The 20,865-nt window shown below is 35.1% G+C and overlaps 1 protein-coding gene across 1 annotated transcript in view; it reads right to left on the bottom strand.

Annotated features, from left to right (window-relative positions):
• The window catches only part of LOC150099331 (growth hormone-inducible transmembrane protein-like), a 57,157-nt gene that overhangs the window by 11,914 nt on the left and 24,378 nt on the right, over positions 1-20,865 (bottom strand). The window contains exons 5-7 of the mRNA XM_090403838.1: positions 17,536-17,734; positions 12,823-12,921; positions 6,487-6,658 (exon numbers count right to left, since the gene is read on the bottom strand). Coding sequence (XP_090259964.1) covers positions 6,487-6,658; positions 12,823-12,921; positions 17,536-17,734 — 470 coding nt within the window. The remainder of the gene's footprint in view (positions 1-6,486; positions 6,659-12,822; positions 12,922-17,535; positions 17,735-20,865) is intronic.

A 20,865-nucleotide genomic window follows, 5' to 3' on the forward strand; every position in this document is an offset into this window, starting at 1 on the left:
GACAAGATAAAAAAAAAAAAGGGAGTGCTCGGAGGAGAACAAAGAGTGGGTCGAACTTAAAAGAAGATGAAAGAGTCATGCCGAATTCTTCGAGGTTTACTACCCTTAGTGCAAGATCCCGAGATCACAAAATAAAAGGGAACTGAGCCGAACATCAAGGGGAAGTCTCTGGCAGAGAAAGAGGAGAGGCAGTTGGAACCAGAGCAGTCGGCGACAGAGAAAAGAGGAGAGGCAAGGGTCCCAGTTACTAAGCAGGAGAAGCTGAGATCCAGTTGCCGAGAGAGCAAGGCGAAGCACTGTTACCGAAGAGAGCCAGAGCCAGTCGGCAGCAGTTACAGTCATCGGAAGTTAGAAGTAGAAGTTCCCGAAGTAGGATCCAGAGGAGAATTTGCTCGTATGCTGAAACCTCTTGCATGTGCTATTCGAGTACCGCAGATTGCAGTCCAAAGGCCTGTCAATATCCCGATGTGATACCGCTGACGCAAGACACTCCTGAAGGAAGCCTAAAACTCCAGATGAAAGAAATGCCATAAAAACTTTAGTGCAAGACTCTTGACTGAATGTGCGATACAGAGCCTCTGTAAGTTCCATCCTTTTGTACATTTTCTCTTATAATCTAGGAGATATGTTATATATGGACTGTTAAGAATTAGTTTAATAGTAATAAGAAGTGGCCATAAGAGAGTCAACTGGCATGTTAAAAGTTGATATCAAATTTGTAAAAATAACTTAGCAGAGAGTTAGTAACCTCTTTGCGAGTAAACTAGAAGTTTAATAAGTTGAATTTGTAAGCAAAGAGTAAATAAATTTTTGAGTTAAAGAGATTATTTAGTGTTGAAGTAAAAGGGTTCTAATTTTATGCTAGAGAAAGCAATCTACCTGTCGTTTGATTCATGTATATTTCATATTAATGTAAATAAATGTGTTTTATTTATTTGTTAAAAGAGGTGCTGCCTGATCCTTTATCTTACACTGCACTGTTGTTAAAAATAATCGGACTTGTGAGCGGAAATCAACTAAGGCATTAAAAGTGCAGGTTTATTACTTAAGAACCACAACTGTTTATGTAAACTTTGTTGAAGGAATCTACGCTAGTAAGAGAGAGAGATCTACCAGATGTTTTATTAAGTCTTATGCTGAATATTGATATATTGGATGGCGCAATCTTACAAATAAATTTTACAGTGTTCATAGGCATACCACTAGTAAATACAGAAGGTGGATAAACATAATATGCAATAGAGTAAGTGAGAAAGGTTACAAAAGCGCACACTGCTAATTAGTAATAAAGAATAAAAGAAGATATTACAATAACGCAGCAGACAGCAACCGTTACAGTGGGATGAAGCTCATCTTCTCCACAGAAGCAGCTTTAAATATGAACACCTTTTCAAAGAAAGCTGTGAAGCCCTTTTATATCGGCCTAACCTGAATCAGAAAGATTGTCTCTCTCTCTCTCTCTCTCTCCCCCCCAAAAGTTTGGGAGATTTCATTTCATGTAAACAATAAAAATAGTTTTAATATTATTTATTAATATTAATTTCTAGCTTGCAGTAACAGTTTTTTTTAATTTGTAAACTGACTTTTGTATGTACTTTGTATTTCTGTTCTTTGATTTGCTTGTTGTTTCTAAACACTGATGATGTACTGTTATTTTCGGTATGAAATATCCATACTTTCATTAAAGTTTATAACTGTGGTCATTGAGTAATTTTGTATTTTATAAATGAGTCATTTATATAATTTTATATAATTTATATAATTTTATCATTCATAAAATGAATTTTTTCATCACATCACACTGATAAACATATTAATCTATATGTAGTTAACATTTGTTTCAACACTGGTAGTTATACAGGATAAAACTTAGCAATAGTACTAACACTTATAAACTAAGAAGATTGGAGGTTAAACCTGACTGTGGAAGAGTACACCAAACTGGCATCTGTCTGACTGATGAGTCAGCATCACATGATAAAAAAAAAATAGCTATCATTCCAAACCCCAATACTCCCATAAGTAACACAGGTCATGAATGAACGCCTTCACCACCTGGATGTCAAAAGTGTTTTCACTTGGTTATCTTTAATTTATTAAAGATGTCAGGAAATTATATTCTTGGTTTTATCCTTTATCGAAGTGTAAGAAAACAAATTTTTTGCATGAAGTCACTTCACAATAGGAGCTATTTAGTCATTAGCCTCTATATAAAGACTAATGACTTCACTTCAATTGCCTTAATATCCCATAATGCAATCAATAATGAGACTTCTTGTTCTCCTCCACATCCTGCTGTCTTGGGCTGTAACCCCATCCAAATTCTTCATCCTCAAGTCCTCCTCCACCACCAGCTCCCTCCATCTCTTCTTTGGCTGTCCACACTTCTTCCTCCCCTGCACATCTATCTGCATGACCTTTCTTCCCACATACTCATCACATGACTAAACCATCTGAACCTTGCTTCCTGTATCTTCATTCCTAACTTTCACTTTCCCCTTACATAGATGATCCTTTCTGGTCACACTGCACATCCACCTAAGCATTCTCATCTCTGCTAATGTTATTTTTCCTCAGAGCCAAAGTTTCCATAGCATACATCATAGCAGGTGTCACTACTGTCCTGTAGATTTTGCCTTTTAGATTGATCGGCACCCTCTTATCACATAGCTCCAGCCATCTCTCTCCAATTCCTCCATCCAGCTTGTATCCTGCATTCCACTTCCTTCTCGGCCTCGTCATCCTTTTTCACTGTGGAAAATAAGTATCTAAAGTCCCTTTAGATATTTAGGTTCCAAGGTTACTTTAGTACCAAGGTTGAACCAATGCAGAAGTTACATTTCCATATACAAGTATCAAAAGGTGTCACACCTTAAGTGTATATGGAAATATGACTTCTGCATTACTTCAACCTTAGTATCATTTCTGGGTCTAGCTCCCACTGATGAGACCTCAAAGGTTAAAACCAGTCTGGGCAGTGGCTCTTCCCATAATGCATAACATTATACATGTCTGTAAGGATATGTGCATTGCATTATGGGATACCAAGGCAAGTGATGTGAAGTCATTAGCCTCTAAACACAAGTAGCCCAGTTTGTGCATGAAGTGAGTTCACATGCAAACTTTGTTTGCTTACACTTGGATAAAGGATGAAACCAAGAATATAATTTCTTAGCATCTTTAATTCACTACCTGGAGACTCACCAATTAATGTTCACTAATATGGGTTCAATTACTCTCTGCTAGTCTTACCCATCTTTGGACACAAGCCATGGAGAAGTGTGGAGAAACTCTTTTGATATTTCCAGGGTATTTTCAAGTCAGGCATCAAAGTCTTTCTTATCAAACTACAATCTTATGGTCTCCATATATTAAACCTTATGGTCTCTCTCCTGTCCTTTTGTGACAAGATTTCCAGCTTCGTCTTTGGTCATTCAATGTGTGAATGGTTTCCTCTCTCATCAGTCGTAATTGTATAAAATTTATGGAAACAAAAACGTTAGAACAATTACCTTACTTACAATTAAGAAAATAACACTTGACATTTCAACCTCTATATCAAAGTCATCATCAGGAAAACATATCAATAAGACGCAAGCTACATGACATTACAATATAAATGTCTATTAAATATTTACCTTAGCCTGGCCTCTGGTGAAAAAATATAGAGCAAATATTTTATAATAATAAGTATAATAATATATATACAGAGGATTAAACAAAAAATATTTAAAAACTAAAAAGAAAATCAATAAAAGAAAAAATAAAATTTATAGTGGAACTACATCAAATGCACCTTTACAGTTCTGTTATCTTAATATTTTTCTTAGTGCTGGGTTCTGCCAATTAGTTCTGGATGCTATATAGGTTGCAGATGGGTCTTCCAGACTCTTGGAATTACTAACCCATCATTCTTGTTGAGGTCAAGATGATGAATCAGCATCTCAAAGACTTCTTTGAATTTTCTTTCAAACCAGGTTTTGGTGTAGTAGGGACATGTTGCCTTTCTAGTTAGTTCTGTGATAAATTTGTAGTGGATGGTCTAATAAGCCTGTTTTACCATAGTGAATTGTGTACCCTTTCCCCTTTGCAGGGTGGGTTGTAGGTGCACTGAATTTGTAAACCCTCAGGTGGGCAAGGTTGGGAAGGAGATATTTGGATGAGTTGAGTATATTTTTTCTGATATTCCCCTAATATTTGTTATGGCTGTGGTATTCTTGTAATAATTTTTGTTTTTCATGGTATTCTGGAGGATCTTGTGAACTTTTTGTAGCCATTTTTTATAAGGGTTTGGCTAATAATTTCATATTCATACTTCAGCACCTACTCATCGGAACAATTTGTCAGGGTTTTATGTTTGAGGATGTGGATAACCCCTAGTTTTTGTATTGGATAGCGGTATGAATCTATGTATTGACCTGTGTGGTGTGTGTGGGTGTGTTTACAGTAGACCGTGAGGAACAACAGCTTCAGGGAAGACATGTGATGTGTGTAGAAAAGGAAGGAAGGGAGTTATTGTTTTCAATCTCGATGGTAAATCAGATACATTTGTGTTTTTTGTTCAGGTGGCTTAGGAATGTATTTAATGTTTTTGTCTCCATAAATTCTATACAATGAATGCTGACCACCATGTAACCTTGAAAGAAAGAATTCCTCTAATCAGGTTTCTCCATCAATGCTGGGGAATCCAAGGGATCTGTGCTTTCTCCCACGGTCCTCCTATATATCAATGACCTTCTCTCACCAATTTCAAATTCTACTAGTTCTGCTGATGAGAGTACACCCCATTCCTTTATCATTAACAAAAACTTGTTGTGCTCAAATTATCAACGCTTCAAAATCTTCTATAACCTATACTCTAAAAAAACCAATCTCTTCACCATTCTTAAGCGAGGAATAGATAATCTATTGAATTTCAATTCTTTGTCTTATTTCCAGGAAGAAAGATCTCACTCCACTCCTTACTTTTGATAATGTTGTGATCAATGTTAAAAATACCAAGTAATTTTAAACCTGGTTTTACTCTATTTCCCAAGTAAGCAAACAGACAAACAAGTCAAGTTTGCACCTGCAAGTGATGCAAGTCTAGCTGATCCTACATGTAGTGCAAGACCAAGGCAACTCGCAGTAAAGGTGGCACTCGTGGTCTTGCACTACATGTAGGATCAGCTAGACTTGCATCACTTGCAGGCGCAAACTTGACTTGTTTGTCTGTTTGCTTACTTGGGAAATGGAGTAAAACCAGGTTTAAAATTGCTTGGTATTTTTAACCTTTATTATACCCAAGGTAAAATACCTTCTACATTTATATCTCTTCCAGAGATCTTTATTTAATAAGGTTAAAACACCTTATGGCAACTTGTTCTGGTAAAATACTTATAAACTCTGTATTACTAAATATTGATATTTCTAGCCTAGCTCCCACTGACGAGACCTCAATAAAGGTCGAAACCGGTCTGGGTAGTGGCCCCTTGCCTTTAATACAAAACATCATGCATCCCCTTCTTGGAGATGTGTTTTGGCATTAAGGGTAAATATTAAGATTAGTGATCAGAGCTTATGCCACCTTTACCACGAGTTGCCATGGTCTTGCACTACATGTAGGATCAGCTAGACTTGCATCACTTGGAGGCGCAAACTTGACTGGTTTGTCTGTTTGCTTACTTGGGAAATGGAGTAAAACCAGGTTTAAAATTGCTTGGTATTTTTAACATTTATTATACCCAAGGTAAAATACCTTCTACAATGTTGTGATCACTGGTCAAGATCAAGTTTGTCTTCTTGGGACTTTCACATCTAGCCTCAATCTGGCACAAATGCATTGCCTTCTCAATCTCAAAACACTTTGTATTCTTTTTCATTAAAAATAATAATTCCCTCCTAAAGAACTCCTAATTTTATAACTTCAAAATCCACTCAACCTTAGAATACTACTCTCACATTTAGGATGGTGCATCCAAGACTGCCCCCAGAATACATGCAGGAGGTCTCTCTCTCTCATCAATTTCTTGTAATCACTTCTTTCATAGACACTGATTCTGGCATTATGCATTTTTATGAGTGCTGTTTCATCAAACTGGCCCCCACCATTCTTCTGCCTTCCTCTAAACATATATATATAGTCACGCCAACATCCATATACAGTTCAGCTCTAAACTCATCACATCAACTTCTCATTTTCATCTTTCATTCTATCTTCTTCTTCTGTTCATTGGAATAGCTGTTTCCATACTATTTCTTAAATAGATACAACTCCTGGTTCCTCAAGAAACACATCAATAGATTTTTTTTTTTTTGCAACCACTTTCACTATTATTCTATGGTGCAGTTATTGGTTTTGGATGTGTGTGGGGGTGGGGGGGGGGGGGGGGGGAAATAATAAAGAAAAAATATTAAATTAAAAATGAGTACAGTGGTCATTTTCATCCAGTAAAAATGAATATTCATGCATAATTAATGAGCAATTTTATGATTAACAATACTCACGCATTAACTGGATCATATGGCCTAATGGCATACAGCGGATAATTTTCAGCTAACTTAACAATTCTCTGGGTATCATAAAGTAAGAAACCACTAAATAAGATTAAGCCACCATAAATTGAGATTGAATATAAGCCTGCACCAAGGGCTGTAGCTGGAGACAAAAACATTGAACCTGAAAAACAAAAAGTCATTGTTGATATTAAAGTCCAATTAATCAAAGTAAAAACAAAATCTAAAGTGGTTTCAAAAAATGTATATAGTGACATTCTCTCAGCATAAAATAAATCATTGTACTGCCTTTATTTGCATGGGTGTGTGTGTGTGTGTGTATTACAAATAACTATCTTAATAAATTCAATTTAGAAAAATACTGGGATATTTTAAAATGAAAGTTTTATAAACATATATAAGACTTTCACTATTATTCACTATTTCAAACAAGGTTTGAAATAAGTTAAGGGGATAAAAATCCCTCATTGTTTTTCAGCCAGTAAGCGAAACTAAGATCAAAAACTACGATCTGTAACGTTTCATGCCGACGAACTGTCAGCGTATCCAAGCGTAAGTGACCACTTGGTAGTGCCACACCACGGCAACTCGTTGCAAAGGTGGAGCAAGCTCCCTCACTGTTCTTGATATTTTCTCATAATGTAAAATACACAGCCCTTAGGAGTGAGGGATCTTGCTCCACCTTTGCAACGAGTTGCCATTGTGTGGCACTACCAAGTGGTCACTTATGCTTGGATATGCTGACAGTTCGTCGGCATGAAACATTACAGATCGTAGTTTTTGATCTTAGTTTCGCTTACTGGCTGAAAAATAATGAGGGATTTTTATCCCCTTAACTTATCAACCTCGCCAGAAAAAAATAGCCGTTTGGCTTTTCATCTGTTATAATATAATATAGTGACACACCTTTCTGGCAATCGTATAGCAAAAGTATGTAAGTTCTCTTCACTTAAACTCTGATATTCTAGGTCTAGCTACTCACTGATGAGACCTCAAAAAAGGTTGAAACCGGTCTGGGTAGTGACCTCTCCTCATAATGTAAAACAGTACTACATCTCCTAAGAGCTGTGTGTTTTACATTATGAGAAAATATCAAGAACAGTGAGGGAGCTTGCTCAACCTTTGCAACGAGTTGCCGTGGTGTGGCACTACCAAGTGGTCACTTACACTTGGATATGCTGACAGTTCGTTGGCATGAAACGTTACAGATCGTAGTTTTTGATCTTAGTTTCGCTTACTGGCTGAAAAACAATGAGGGATTTTTATCCCCTTAACTTATCAACCTCGCCAGAAAAAAAAATAGCCGTTTGGCTTTTCATCAAGGTTTGAAATAGTTGCATATTTCAAACAAGGTTTCCATAAAAGAAGTGATATTTTAACTGCAAATGTGCATTGAAAAAAAAAATTAAGATGTAGCCATAAACATCGCATGTAAACAGATATTATGAATACTGTATTCATGTAAAAAACCGCCCTTCATTCGGGATAAAGGTGATTGTAGCTCAGCCTACATCCAATAAATCAACTCTTGGCATGTGCACTAACATTTTTTTGAAGAAACTGAACCTATATCATCTCTGTTTCCAACTCCTGTAACAAAGATACTTTTGATATCCATGCTTTATCCTTAATGTCATCTTACAGAAAAATTCATTAAACATTAAGGTCAGAACTATGAGAGGCAACCAGAAAACTAGTCACCCCCCCCCCCCCGCTTCTTGTTAACACTGATTTAGCAATTTGTTTCTTATATGTGGGAAATTCTCCTTCTAGCTAGAAAGCATTATCAGAATGCAAACCAAGCAAATGGGAAGGAGTAATTTTCTAGCATATCAAATTATCTGAAATTTTCTTGTGTGTATACTTGTGTGTATTATATACAATAATATACACAATTATACGTCCAGCATATAATACCAGCAAAATATCAGTTCATAAGTAAATAAATATTAATTATTTTCTTATCATTCTGTGTTGGGAATACTGTTATAAATTAACATATTTATTTATGCGTTCTTCTGGCTAGTTTGCCTGTTTCATGGGATGAAAAACCTGAGTTTCTTGGAGGAAAAACTCTGCCGCCGCCACCATCTTGAGACCAAACTCTTTCAGGTGGGGAAAAAAAAATCCTTATAAAGGATTCTTCATCTCCTAGATGGAATCTGAACCCAGTTTCAAACTAAAGGGCATTATTTTTAATACCAGGAATTTCTTATTATTATGTGCTTAAGAAAAAAAAAAAGAAAAGTAGGAGGACAATTACTTCTCAGCATGCATATTTTCATATGACGCATCATTCCAAGGAATGCAAACAAGTACAAGTTGATTGATTGAAGATCTCTAAGTGCATAGCTCACATTCACTATGGAGAGAAGTAGAAGATATTGGTTTCTTAATATACACAAAATGTTAGATAATTTGATATGCGAAAACTCCTTCCCATTTGCTTGGGGAACTTTACTTCTCGGAGTTCAATGTTCATGGCACCACAAACAGAGGTCTGTGACCAAACAGGAGAAATAGGACCATACCATCACACTGTCACCTCTAAATTTCATAGTTGAGGTTGCGCATTCTGGTAAGAAATGCCTACCAGGCATCCGCCATACCTGCCGATCTGCTAGGTAGAGGGTGTAGTGTGATTTGTCATAACACTTCTGTCCAAGCTTCCAATCCACTGTACACATTCTGTGCACCACTAAAGATGACATTATATGTTGGTTCATATAATATGGTGCTTGCATATTGCAAGCACCATACCATTGAAACCCATGTTGGGAGCCTTGGTTCTGAATGCTTTTGTGCAGATTCATATTCCAGTCGATGCTCAGAACTCCACATTCAACGTGTCAGCCAACAAATGGCGGTTTTTATATATTATTCTTTGTAGCATCCTACGGTCATGTTTGGTGGGTCATCTGCTGCCAGTAGCACTTGCAGTTGACTCCCTGTGCTTCCATCTCAGTATTACTGACTGTTGAACTAGGATGAGCCAATTTATCAACAATTAGATGAACAGCTCAGCCTGCAATACTGCATCCTATCACAACACCTCTTTCAAACTCCATCAGTTCCCTTCTATTCAGACACAGTTACACTGACTTGGAAGCATCGTATTCCTACAATTTATACCAACTATAAACACAACTTGTTACATCGCACAACGTGCCTTGCTCATGGGGGGGGGGGATGTCCATTGATTTCTTTCCAAGCAGCATACATTTCACTTAATTATATTCTAGGTTTCAACCTTTGCCAAAGCGAGAATGTGAAATAACATCATGTCAGGTTACTTTTATATGGAAGCAGATGATTTCATGTGAGATTGTCCTAGAATCTTGCTTGTATATAGAAACATGACCTCTCTGACTGATATGATTCTCAATAGGAAATAGATCCCCATGAGTCTAAGTTCCCACTGATGAGATTTCAATAAAGCTGAGACTGGCTTGGGTAGTATTACTTCCCATAATGCATGGCAATATACATCTGAAAAGAAGTGATTGTTAAAATATCATTGTAGTTGGTGACAGATATCCTCCCTCGATGAGTCTTTAGACTCCCTGAAGGTGTCAAGCAATAATAATAATAATGGGATACTAGCACAATTTGATATCAGGTCATCCAAAGTACCACTGCTGATAGACACACCATCCCTCTTTTTCATCATCATCAAATTCCTAACATGTGCCCTCAAGGGGTTTACAGGTTATGATAGTACTACATGAAAAATTTACAGCACCACTAACTTCCTATCTACAATTTTGCTCCCAATCAATCTGTTACCTGTCAAAATTCCAACGTTAACAGATCTTACATTTCTGTCTTCTAAGCCACTTTTTACTGTCTCAATCCACTATATCTTGGTCTTTCTCTGAGTCTTTTTCCTGCCAACCTTCCAAAGAACTCATTTTGTTAATCTTTCCTTTCTCGTTCTGTTTAAGTGATCATACCACTTAAGATTAGCTCGGCTAACACATTCCTGAATGCTAAAAAATGCTCAGTTCTTTCCTAATATCTTTGTTTTTAATATGATATTGCCATTGATGCCATCTGTTCACACTCCTAATCTTTCTCAGGAGTCTCATATCTGTAGTCTCTAGTCTTTGGTCAAGTGTTTTATTTCTAACCCAGGTCTCAGAGCAATAAGTTAAAAGTGGCTTGAATACTGTGTTGTATACAGCTAATTTAGTGTTTCGACTAATTTCCTTTTATTCCATATAAATTTATTCAGTTGACTTCCTACCTTACCAGCTTTAGTGATTCTGTTGTCTATTTCCATATTTAATTTAAAATATGGAAATAGACGTGCATGAGTAGCTGAAATGTTTTCTTGTTCTATAGGTTTTCCCATTTACAATGCAGTTGATATTTTCAATGCATCTGCCAATTTTCATTGTCTTATTATTGCTGACCTTCATACCATATCTATTACAACAGTTATTCAATTTAGTCAGATAATCTTGCAAACTTGTAGTGGATTTATTTAGAAGTATAACATCGTCTGCATAAAGCAAAGAGCTGACATTAACATCTCCAAGTCTGATATCATGTTTAATACCACTTTCCTTCATAATGTGATCCATATAGATAATGAATAACAGAAGGGACAACATGCATCCTTGTCTGATACCAGATTTAACATTAAACCATCTTCATGTACTTCCTTCAATTCTAACTGCTGACTTACAACTCAAATAAAGACTAAGTATTGCTTGATATAATGCCCCATTAACACCATACAACTGTAGTGTTTTGAATAGCTTTTCTCTTGGCACCTTGTCATATGCCTTTTCCAGATCTACAAAACTTAAATCAGACTTCAAACTTAATCTTCAGGATTGACACTGGGAGGTTCTTTCGATTGGTTGAACAAATGGAAGGAGTGATGATAAGGGGCCATCCCTGGAAGTTAAGGAAGGAAACTGTAAGCAAGAGGGTGAGGAGTGGTTCTTTGCATGGAGGGTGGTTGAACATGGAATGCATTGCCTGATAGAGTGGTGAGAGCAAGAACGGTAAATGACTTTAAGCAGTGGCATGAGAGACTGTGTTTCCTAGAAGGGACCTCCCGTGATGAGTCTTGATAGATTTTGTGTTTACTAGGAAGGACCTCCCGTGATGAGTCTTTTGACTCCATGGAGGCCTGAATAATAATAATAAATACAGATCTCCATTATATTCCCATAATTTCTCAACTATTTGTCATAAAGTGAAAATCTGATCCTGACAGCCTGGATTTGGCCTGAATCCAGCTTGTTCTTCACCAAGCTTCCTTCCACAATTCTTCTGTGTACTGGAACAAATGAGAAAATCATGTGAACTTTTAGATACTATAAAAAGAAGAAAAACTGCATATCTTGGTCATCTACTTTGTAATGAAAAATATAAGATACTTCAGTTGATTATAAAAGGGAAGATAAATGGAGAAAGAGGACAAGAAATATTAAGAAAATCTTGACTGCTAGACAAATAGTGGGACTGTTCAGAGTGGCTGAGAATTGCTCAAAATTTGCTAAGGTGGTCGCCAACCTCCGACAGGAGATGACACTCAAAGAAGAAGCTTCACATTTAATTTTCATCATGTTCTGTCAAATTTTTTCTTGGTTAATTATAGATTGGCTTATAAATGAGATTGACTGGTAAATGATTTTGCACATATTTCCTAGGATTTTCTTGAAGAAAACAACTCGAATATATTTCAATACTGTCGTTCTGGTCCCAACAAAATTAACCATTTTTAAGCATGCCTCTACTGATGATAATACTGCTGTTACTGTGGATTGTACCAATTGCAATATAACCAAATCTAACTGTGCTGTAATTCAAAACAGTGATAATGAAGCAGAAAATAAATCAGTGAGTGTCAACAAGAAATATTATAACAATACAGGAGGATTTGAAAACTTTCAGAATTGCAGATGAAGATATAATGTTTGTGGGTATGATGAAGAAAAGTGAATAAAATATGTTTTTATAATAAATATGCATAATACAATTATCTTCTCCTTAATACGTTACTTAATGTTTGTCACAGTCAAGCAAAGAGGCTTCATGCTCTGATAAAAGGGCAATGTTATTATAAGTAAGCAACAGGACATTATTTTAAAGTATTTAATTTCAAATATAATTTCATTACATTTTGGAATTGGTAAAGAATTTATGTTGCACATTCCACTCAATCTGGTATAACTGAAGTCAACTTTACATAAATACTTGCTTATGAAAAAAAAGTGCAATATAACTTAATTTATACCATAAATTAACTGAAATTTAAAATTTCCTAACTTTTCATTATGTTTAATAATTTCAAAGTAGAACAATATATACCCAATGAAGAAGCAAACACAAGTCCTAGTCCAATTGCCAGTGGTCCTCCCATATTCAAAAATTTATCACTAGGAGCACAGGCTGCAACTGTTGATAATCCTGTAAACATTGGAAATTATATAATCATGAATAATGATGTCAATGATATAATGAATATAGCATTAAAGAGAAAATGTTATTTGTGACTATTAATATTTTAGAGAATCAGCAACATTTAAAACAAAGTTCTTTAAGGCAAATTATCATTAAATTTCTAATATGCAACTTTAAAGAATGTATGGGGAACCATATGTTATTACTAACTACCATTGACAATTTTCCAATGAATTACTCTTATTTCTGGAGACTCCGCAGAATCTAACATTTCAAGCATCAGTACACCTAGATTATAGTCTTCCCTTTATGATTTTTCCTGCTATCCTATTAAACACCTGTGTTGTTAACATTTCCGCAATCATTCCATTTAAGAGTAAATGCTAACAATGTCAAGTTTTCTCCTAGTATCATTTTTAACAATTTTGCCACTGATTCTATCATATTAATTCCCCTTAATCTTTATCAGAATTCTGCCTTGCTGAGCTGTTTTATTTCTAATTCAGCTCTTGAATCCATAAGTTAAAACTGGTTCTATACTACTAGGTTAGTGTTTTGACTAACTTCTTTTTCATTCACATAAATTTAATTAACTGACTCTCCACCTATGCTCAGTGTATTGTCTATTACCATATTTAATTTGCCATCTCCACTAAAAATTGTGCAACTCAATAGCTGAAATATTTTCCTTATTTACTGTTTCTCCAATCAGAATATAGCATGGGTTTACTAAGGCAAGATCATGCCAGAGCAACTTGCTCCCATTCTATAATAATACTATAGTTGAGTTAGACAAGGAGAATGGATACACCATGATACTTTTGAATTTTGCTAAGGCTTTTTCATGCTGCATTCTGTATGACAGAATATAGCAGGAAAGAGTGTTGCATAAATTAGAGAATAGGGGATTGGGTTATAAAATATTGGCATGCATAAGAGGGTGGCTGACTGACAGATATCAAAAAGAGGTATGTGAGTCTGCAAAATTTAAGGTAACCAATGATGTACCACAGGGACCAGTCCTTCGTCCATTGTTATTCAATCCATTGAATAACATTCAATACATTAATGACACTGGGAAAGATTAGACAGACAAAATACAGCTATTTGCTAATGATGAAACATAGGTAGAGTAATCAGGAATGTGGCTGATATGCAGTACTTGCAGAATGATTTGAATAGGCTGGAATTGTAGGCATGGGAAAATGGATGTCAGTTTCAATGCTAGTAAATGTAAAGTCATGCACATTAGTGCAATTAGATATCCAATATCTTATTATTATATTGGTGGAATTATGCTAGAAGAAACTGATCAAGCTAGGGATCGTGGAGTTTTAGTAGATAGGAAGTTGAAGTTCGAGAGCAACATAGCAAAGGTTGTAAATACAATTCAGAAGATTGCAATGCTGAAATGAAGAGTGAACTTAACTTGTACATATTTGGTCTGATGTATTACAATAAGTAACTTTTATTATTAAAAGACCAGAAGATAAATGATAAAATATATATACAAAGAGCCAACAAGTTTCACTAGTCACTGTCTAGCATTTTCAAGGCTGAACTGGTGTGAGAACAATTGCATTGAGTTACATTTCAAAAAACATACACTTTAGTAACTGTTAGGCCGTTACATTTGATCATTCTGTTTGAAGGCGTGCATGTGTTCGAAAGCTTCAGTCAGATACCGGTACATGACCACGTGTTTTGTAGTTGTTTGCATATTGTAATTCTGTTGAACTGAGAGAGATGATAAGATTTTTCCATATGTCTTTAAGAACAATGCTCTGATTTCTATTTAAATTATTGCCTGTGCGTAATATCACAGCTGCTTCTTTTAAAGTTCTGTATCTGTAGTCATTCTCGATGTAAGGCATAGAACTGTTTTGCCAGATGCAGGGCATCAGGCAAAAGTGCGTCCTTGTTCACTAATTCATCCTTATTCATCATTAGTGTCCTTATTCACTAATGTACCGATCGTAGAGGTAGTTAACATTCTGCAAGATCTTTTCCCTCAAGACATCACACAACTGTTTCATCATTGCCTGAATTCAAATTTCTTCAAATTCAACAACACTGTATACAAACAATTGGAAGGACTAGCCATGGGTAGCCCTCTGTCACCACCATGCGCAGACCTTTTTATGGAAAAACTTGAAAAGGATATTCTTTCCACCATTGTACCAAAACCATCAATTTGGTGGAGATATGTCGATGACGTGTTCATCATCTGGAAAGACCATGGAAAACTTTCCTGTATTTCTGAACAAAATCAACTCGCTATGCAATAAGATCAGATTCACTATAGAACTAGAGAAGAACAAAGAACTTCCTTTTCTTGACATCCTAGTGAAAGAAGAAGATAACAATTTCCAACTGTCCATTTACAGGAAACCCACAGATACTGGTAGATATCTACATTATTCGTCCAACCATCATAGATCACAAAAACACAGCATCATTCACATGCTCCGTAATAGAGCCTTAAGGTCAATTTCAAAAGAAACAGAGGTACAGAGAGAACTGTCACTAATATCTAACACTCCATCGCTTAATGGATACCCTTCTAACATTTTAAACAAATGGCTATTTAAAGATAACCACCAACAACGTGTTACAGTACCCCAATATGTGTCCACAGCTGTCATTCCATATATTAATTCAGTTTCCACAAAATTGGCAAGAATGTTAAAAGCTCATAACATCAGAGTGGTTTTTAAACCAACTACCATGATCAGACAAATCTTAGGATCACCTAAAGATGAGGTACCTTTCTTCAAATGTCCTGGAGTATATGAAATTCCATGCACGTGTGGCCTTTCTTACATTGGTCAGACTTCGAGAAGTTTGAAATAAGACAGAAGGAACATGTGGGGGAGGGATGTAAATCATAATAGAATCATCACATCTGGTTTAGCTCATCATTTCTCAACATCAAATCACGTTATAGATTGGAAAAACAGTTCTATGCCTTACATCGAGAATGACTACAGTTACAGAACTTTAAAAGAAGCAGCTGTGGTATTACGCACAGGCAATAATTTAAATAGAAATCAGGGCATTGTTCTTAAAGACATATGGAAAAATCTCATCATCTCTCTCAGTTCAACAGAATTACAATATGCAAACAACTACAAAACACGTGGTCATGTACCGGTATCTGACTGAAGCTTTCGAACACATGCACACCTTCAAACAGAATGATCAAATGTAACGGCCTAACAGTTACTAAAGTGTATGTTTTTTGAAATGTAACTCAATGCAATTGTTCTCACACCAGTTCAGCCTTGAAAATGCTAGACAGTGACTAGTGAAACTTGTTGGCTCTTTGTATATATATTTTATCATTTATCTTCTGGTCTTTTAATAATAAAAGTTATTTATTGCTGAAATGAAGACTTAACATGTATGGATAATTTTGCCTCTTAACAAGGTGCAGGTCTGGTGTCTCTTGGTTTCCATAGTGATTCTGATAGGATGAAGAGAGTGTAAAGGAAAGTGTTAAAGATAATATCAGAATTGTGGAATTATTTGGGTAGATTGACAATGCACATGAGGAAACTGCTCTTGAGACCAGAGGCAGCAATAGCGAATAGGAGATTCTTGGTAAGTCATACCCATTTTCACTTATTTTTAAATCATGACAATCTTATGATTCTGAAATGATAAAAGTACAAGCAATAATGAAACTGTTTGTTTTCATTTAAATAATGTTAATTAAAATTTAAATGCATTCATGTTGTAAATAATGTGAGCAATTTATTTATTCATTTGTATGGGGTTTACCCCCCCTTTCTCCCCCATCCGTTAGGATGGGTTGAGTCCACTTAATGAGGGATTAAGTATATGTATTTTATGACTAAATTCATGTGTTCATAGGGCCCGGTTTGCCTGTTCTGAGGGAGACGAAACACCCAAGTTTCCAGGTGAAAAACCTTTAGTTGAAAGAGATCAGATAAAGGTTCCACACATCTCGGACAGGAATCAAACCCAGGTCTTTCCAATCAAACAGCTTTGATTGGAAAGACCTGGGTTCTATATCAAATGAGCTATGTGAGCAATTAAAATTATAATGAATAATGAGAATTTAATTATAAACATCAATTTAGTTTTTTTCCTGAAAAACTTTAGTTTCCGAAAATCTCCACATATATCTTGCACCACGATTTTTTAACTTTAATTTTGAGGAAAAACATGCAAGTTATATTGAGTAACTACAGTACTTATTCTATTGAAAAACAAGAACTTTTAATTTCTAGTCAACACAGAAAACATCCCACAACTTCATATCAAGAGCATACTAGTTTGCAAAACATTTGGGGTCTTCTTAAGGATAAGACCTAAAGTTCAAAAGATGTCTAAAAAACTTTCCTTCATAGTGATCAGAATTGGTTATAAAAATTATGGAAACAACTACGGTGTTAAAGTAAAACTTCAGATTAAATGTCTAAAAAACTAGTGACTATAACTAAGGCAATATACTACATAATTCCTAGGAAATATGCTTGATATTACATGCAAAAGGCTGTCAAAACTTTTTATGTATTGTTGTTGCTTTCTAGAATAAAACAATTTGTTAGATAGGACACTTTATAAAATAAATTATGTTTTAAAAAACTTTACCTCCTACTACTCCAGCAGTATACCATGCTGCTCTGATCAATAAAGGTCCTCCTAACAAGCAAAGTGGTGCAACAACAGCTCCCATAATTCCACTGTGCACAATCCATGCCATCTGCTTAACTCCTATTCCTTCAGAATAAGGTATAGAGCGAACAACCATTCCGCTGCCAATCATTGCTGCAAATGTTGCACCAATAGCCTTAAAGCAATTTAAAATAACTGAAAATTAAAATCAATTACCAAGTTACTTAAGTAATCTACATTAATTTAAATCTAAATGTCACTTTGTTCAAAGCACCCAGAGAAAATGATAGATCAAAAATTCAAAATACTAACCGGATATTAATCAGAGGTACATTTTTTACAGAAACGCATAGTTAAATACTTGATCATTTTGGAAAATTTTTACACTAAGCAAAACAACTGTTTTCAAAGCACTTTAACTGGTATTATTTTAACAGAATTTTTGAAATTTTCATGTCATAACATTAAGTTAGACTTCAGAATATACCTCAAGGTAGAAACATATGTCGTGTTGAAAACAGTTCTTCACAAATTCCAAAATTAAATTATACTTTTTAATTTATTATTTATTAATCTTGCTAGTTATTTTTACTAATATATGAATTAGTGAAAATGAACCTTAATATGATTAGACCATGACGCTCGACATCATGTATGCACAGTTCGTGAGTATCATCGCTGAATATACCAGTTTCTGTTCACATTGTTTAATTTGAATGTCATACTGAAGATGCCTTTAATACTAGGGTTAAAATTTTATACTAATAAAAATATATACATAACAAGGATGAATATTCAGAGTGTGCTGTGCTCATCCACCAAATAGCAATATCACCGATATTATACTTTTACATTCATTCCCATTAAAGATTCCCCTAATTGTCTCTGGCTTCGTGTGATTCCTAAAAGTAAACACAATATACTAAAGCTTCATGAAGAGGACACTTTTCAATGCATAAACATTGCATCACATCCATATTAATAGCCTAGGTGTACATTCAAAATACATATGCTTTTGAGCCCTTTGGAAAGATGTACAGATGGCATAGTGGGTCAAATTCTTAATTCTAGTAGTTTTAAACCACTTAGAAGGTGACACATGGTAAGCTCTGAGACAATAGCACCTACAGGCTGTGATTGGTTATTTATCAACCAATCCAATTGAATGCTGTCATTTGTCATGAGTTGCTGTTTTTGTTTTTGGAGCTTCATCTGCTTTGAATGCGTAAAGTGTGAAATGATGTGGTAGGCAAGCTTTTATATATAATTTTCGATAAATTTATAAATTTTTTGCCCATATTTACAATGGGAAATACAGTATCATAGTCAAAGAAAGTAAGCCTCATCCTTTTCCATATTTTACACCATTGAGTAATTCAAATATATAGTTCGCCCACCGATTTGAGATCCCTCGAAACTACTACGCATGTCCGAAAAAGGAGAATCCATTCCGATAATAGGGTAATCAGTCTGTCTTCTGGGATGTAATAATAAACAAACTGAGTTTGTTTATTATTACAGGTCGGAAAATTTAGCTTTTCTTTTACGAACATTGCTGTTTTTAAAGTGTAACTATTTTGCTTGTATAACAGTTGGAAAAATGTACGTAGAGTGTTAATACGTGCAAATACTGCGTTCTACATAAAACAATGTCACTTCGCTCCATGATAAGTTTCCTTTTATTCTGGGACTTTTTAAAACAAAATCCGATTTCATGAAGTATTTTCCTTAAAGTTTCTCTTTTCCAAGGAAAATTAATTTTTTCTTTAAGCACAGGAATCAATTTCGGAACAGTTGGCACTCTTTTCTCGAATACGTAAAATTCGTGAATAGTTCTTCTTATAACGTCTACATCAAAATCATTCAAAGCTACGGTTTCGATGGTTTTCTTTACTCTGTGGTTTTTTTTTTTTTAATTAATTAAATTTTAATTAAATTTTGGCTTACCTTCACCTTTTGATTCCCTACGAATTCTTTTAACAGTCGACCCCGATACGCCCGCAATTGCACTTTTTATGACATGATAAAGGGGAACAAGAAGACGGCCTTCTGACGATTCTTTTTTGCAGAATGTCAGCACATTATTCAATATTCTTTTGCAAGAACTACTGAAACGTGTAACAATAGAACTTGTTGACTGTACTGGATCCATCATACAAATTAATAATAAAAAAATAATGCAAAAAGAGAACAAAAATCAAGCTAGTACTAGTGCAGCGACAGACAAGAAAGCACGTGATTTCGCATGTTGGTGACCAATTCGTACATCCTTCATTTCTTTCTCCCCTTCAGCATGAATCGACTATTCTTGGCAAAATTCCAAGGAGAGACCTGAAAACGGTGGGCGAACTATACCAACCAAATATGGCATTTTCCTTCATTATTATTTTCTAATATACAGCATCTTAAAACAAACACATTGTCCCCCACTCTGCACAGATTTAGTTAAAATTAATTGATAAATTCAAGTATTCCAAGTTATCCTACAATTAGTTTCATTAGACTAATTATGATGAGCAGTGATGTACTATACACTCATAAAACTTCATACATCGATAAAAATGCAATCATATGGACAAACTGACGTGCGTTTTGTAGCATAGGTTGCATAAGCCATGACAGCACATCCAACCGAAATGGGCACACGACACAACTGATACATAAGTTATATCTGTTTTAAATTATTAATAAAGATTTGTCACTAGTAACATATATACAGTAGGTCCTCAATTTAATGGCAAAAAATTTCTGTCCTAGAAGGAAAATTTAGAACCTTTTATTTGTTTTGTTTTTAAATAGAGAACTAAAAGGTTGGACCAATGAGTCAACATTATCTTATCATGCATCCAGTGTTGGGCTCAGGATATTACATCATCTGGGTGAGAGAGGGGGGGGGTTAATTGGAGGAGGGAGTGATTAGCAATATGCATGAACACTGTCAGTTTTCATCCTATTTTATTGTTTGCATTTGAGTTGCTTTTGGATTTTACATAATTAATGATTAAATATTTTATAGCAAATATATAATATCTGTCTGTCATTGCCTCATAGGATAAAGTGTAAATGTGTTAACTTGAGTGCTGCACAAAAATTAGAAGTGGAGAAGCTTGAAGGTGGTGTAACTATTGCATGTGTGCGAGATTTATATATTTTCAGTCATTCGCAAAAATAATAATAAAAAAAAACTTAAGGAGTTTGCATTAAAATACAGTACAGATGGTTGTTCTTAAACTGCTTCTATGGTTGATAGTAGAAAACACCAAAGTGGCTGAAGATAAAAAAAAAAAACCTAGAGGAAACAGTACA

This window comes from Typopeltis vanoorti, chromosome 14, assembly GCF_054136105.1.
Source record: "Typopeltis vanoorti isolate ZY-2024b chromosome 14, IOZ_Tvanoo_1.0, whole genome shotgun sequence".
Classification (NCBI taxonomy): domain Eukaryota; kingdom Metazoa; phylum Arthropoda; class Arachnida; order Uropygi; family Thelyphonidae; genus Typopeltis; species Typopeltis vanoorti.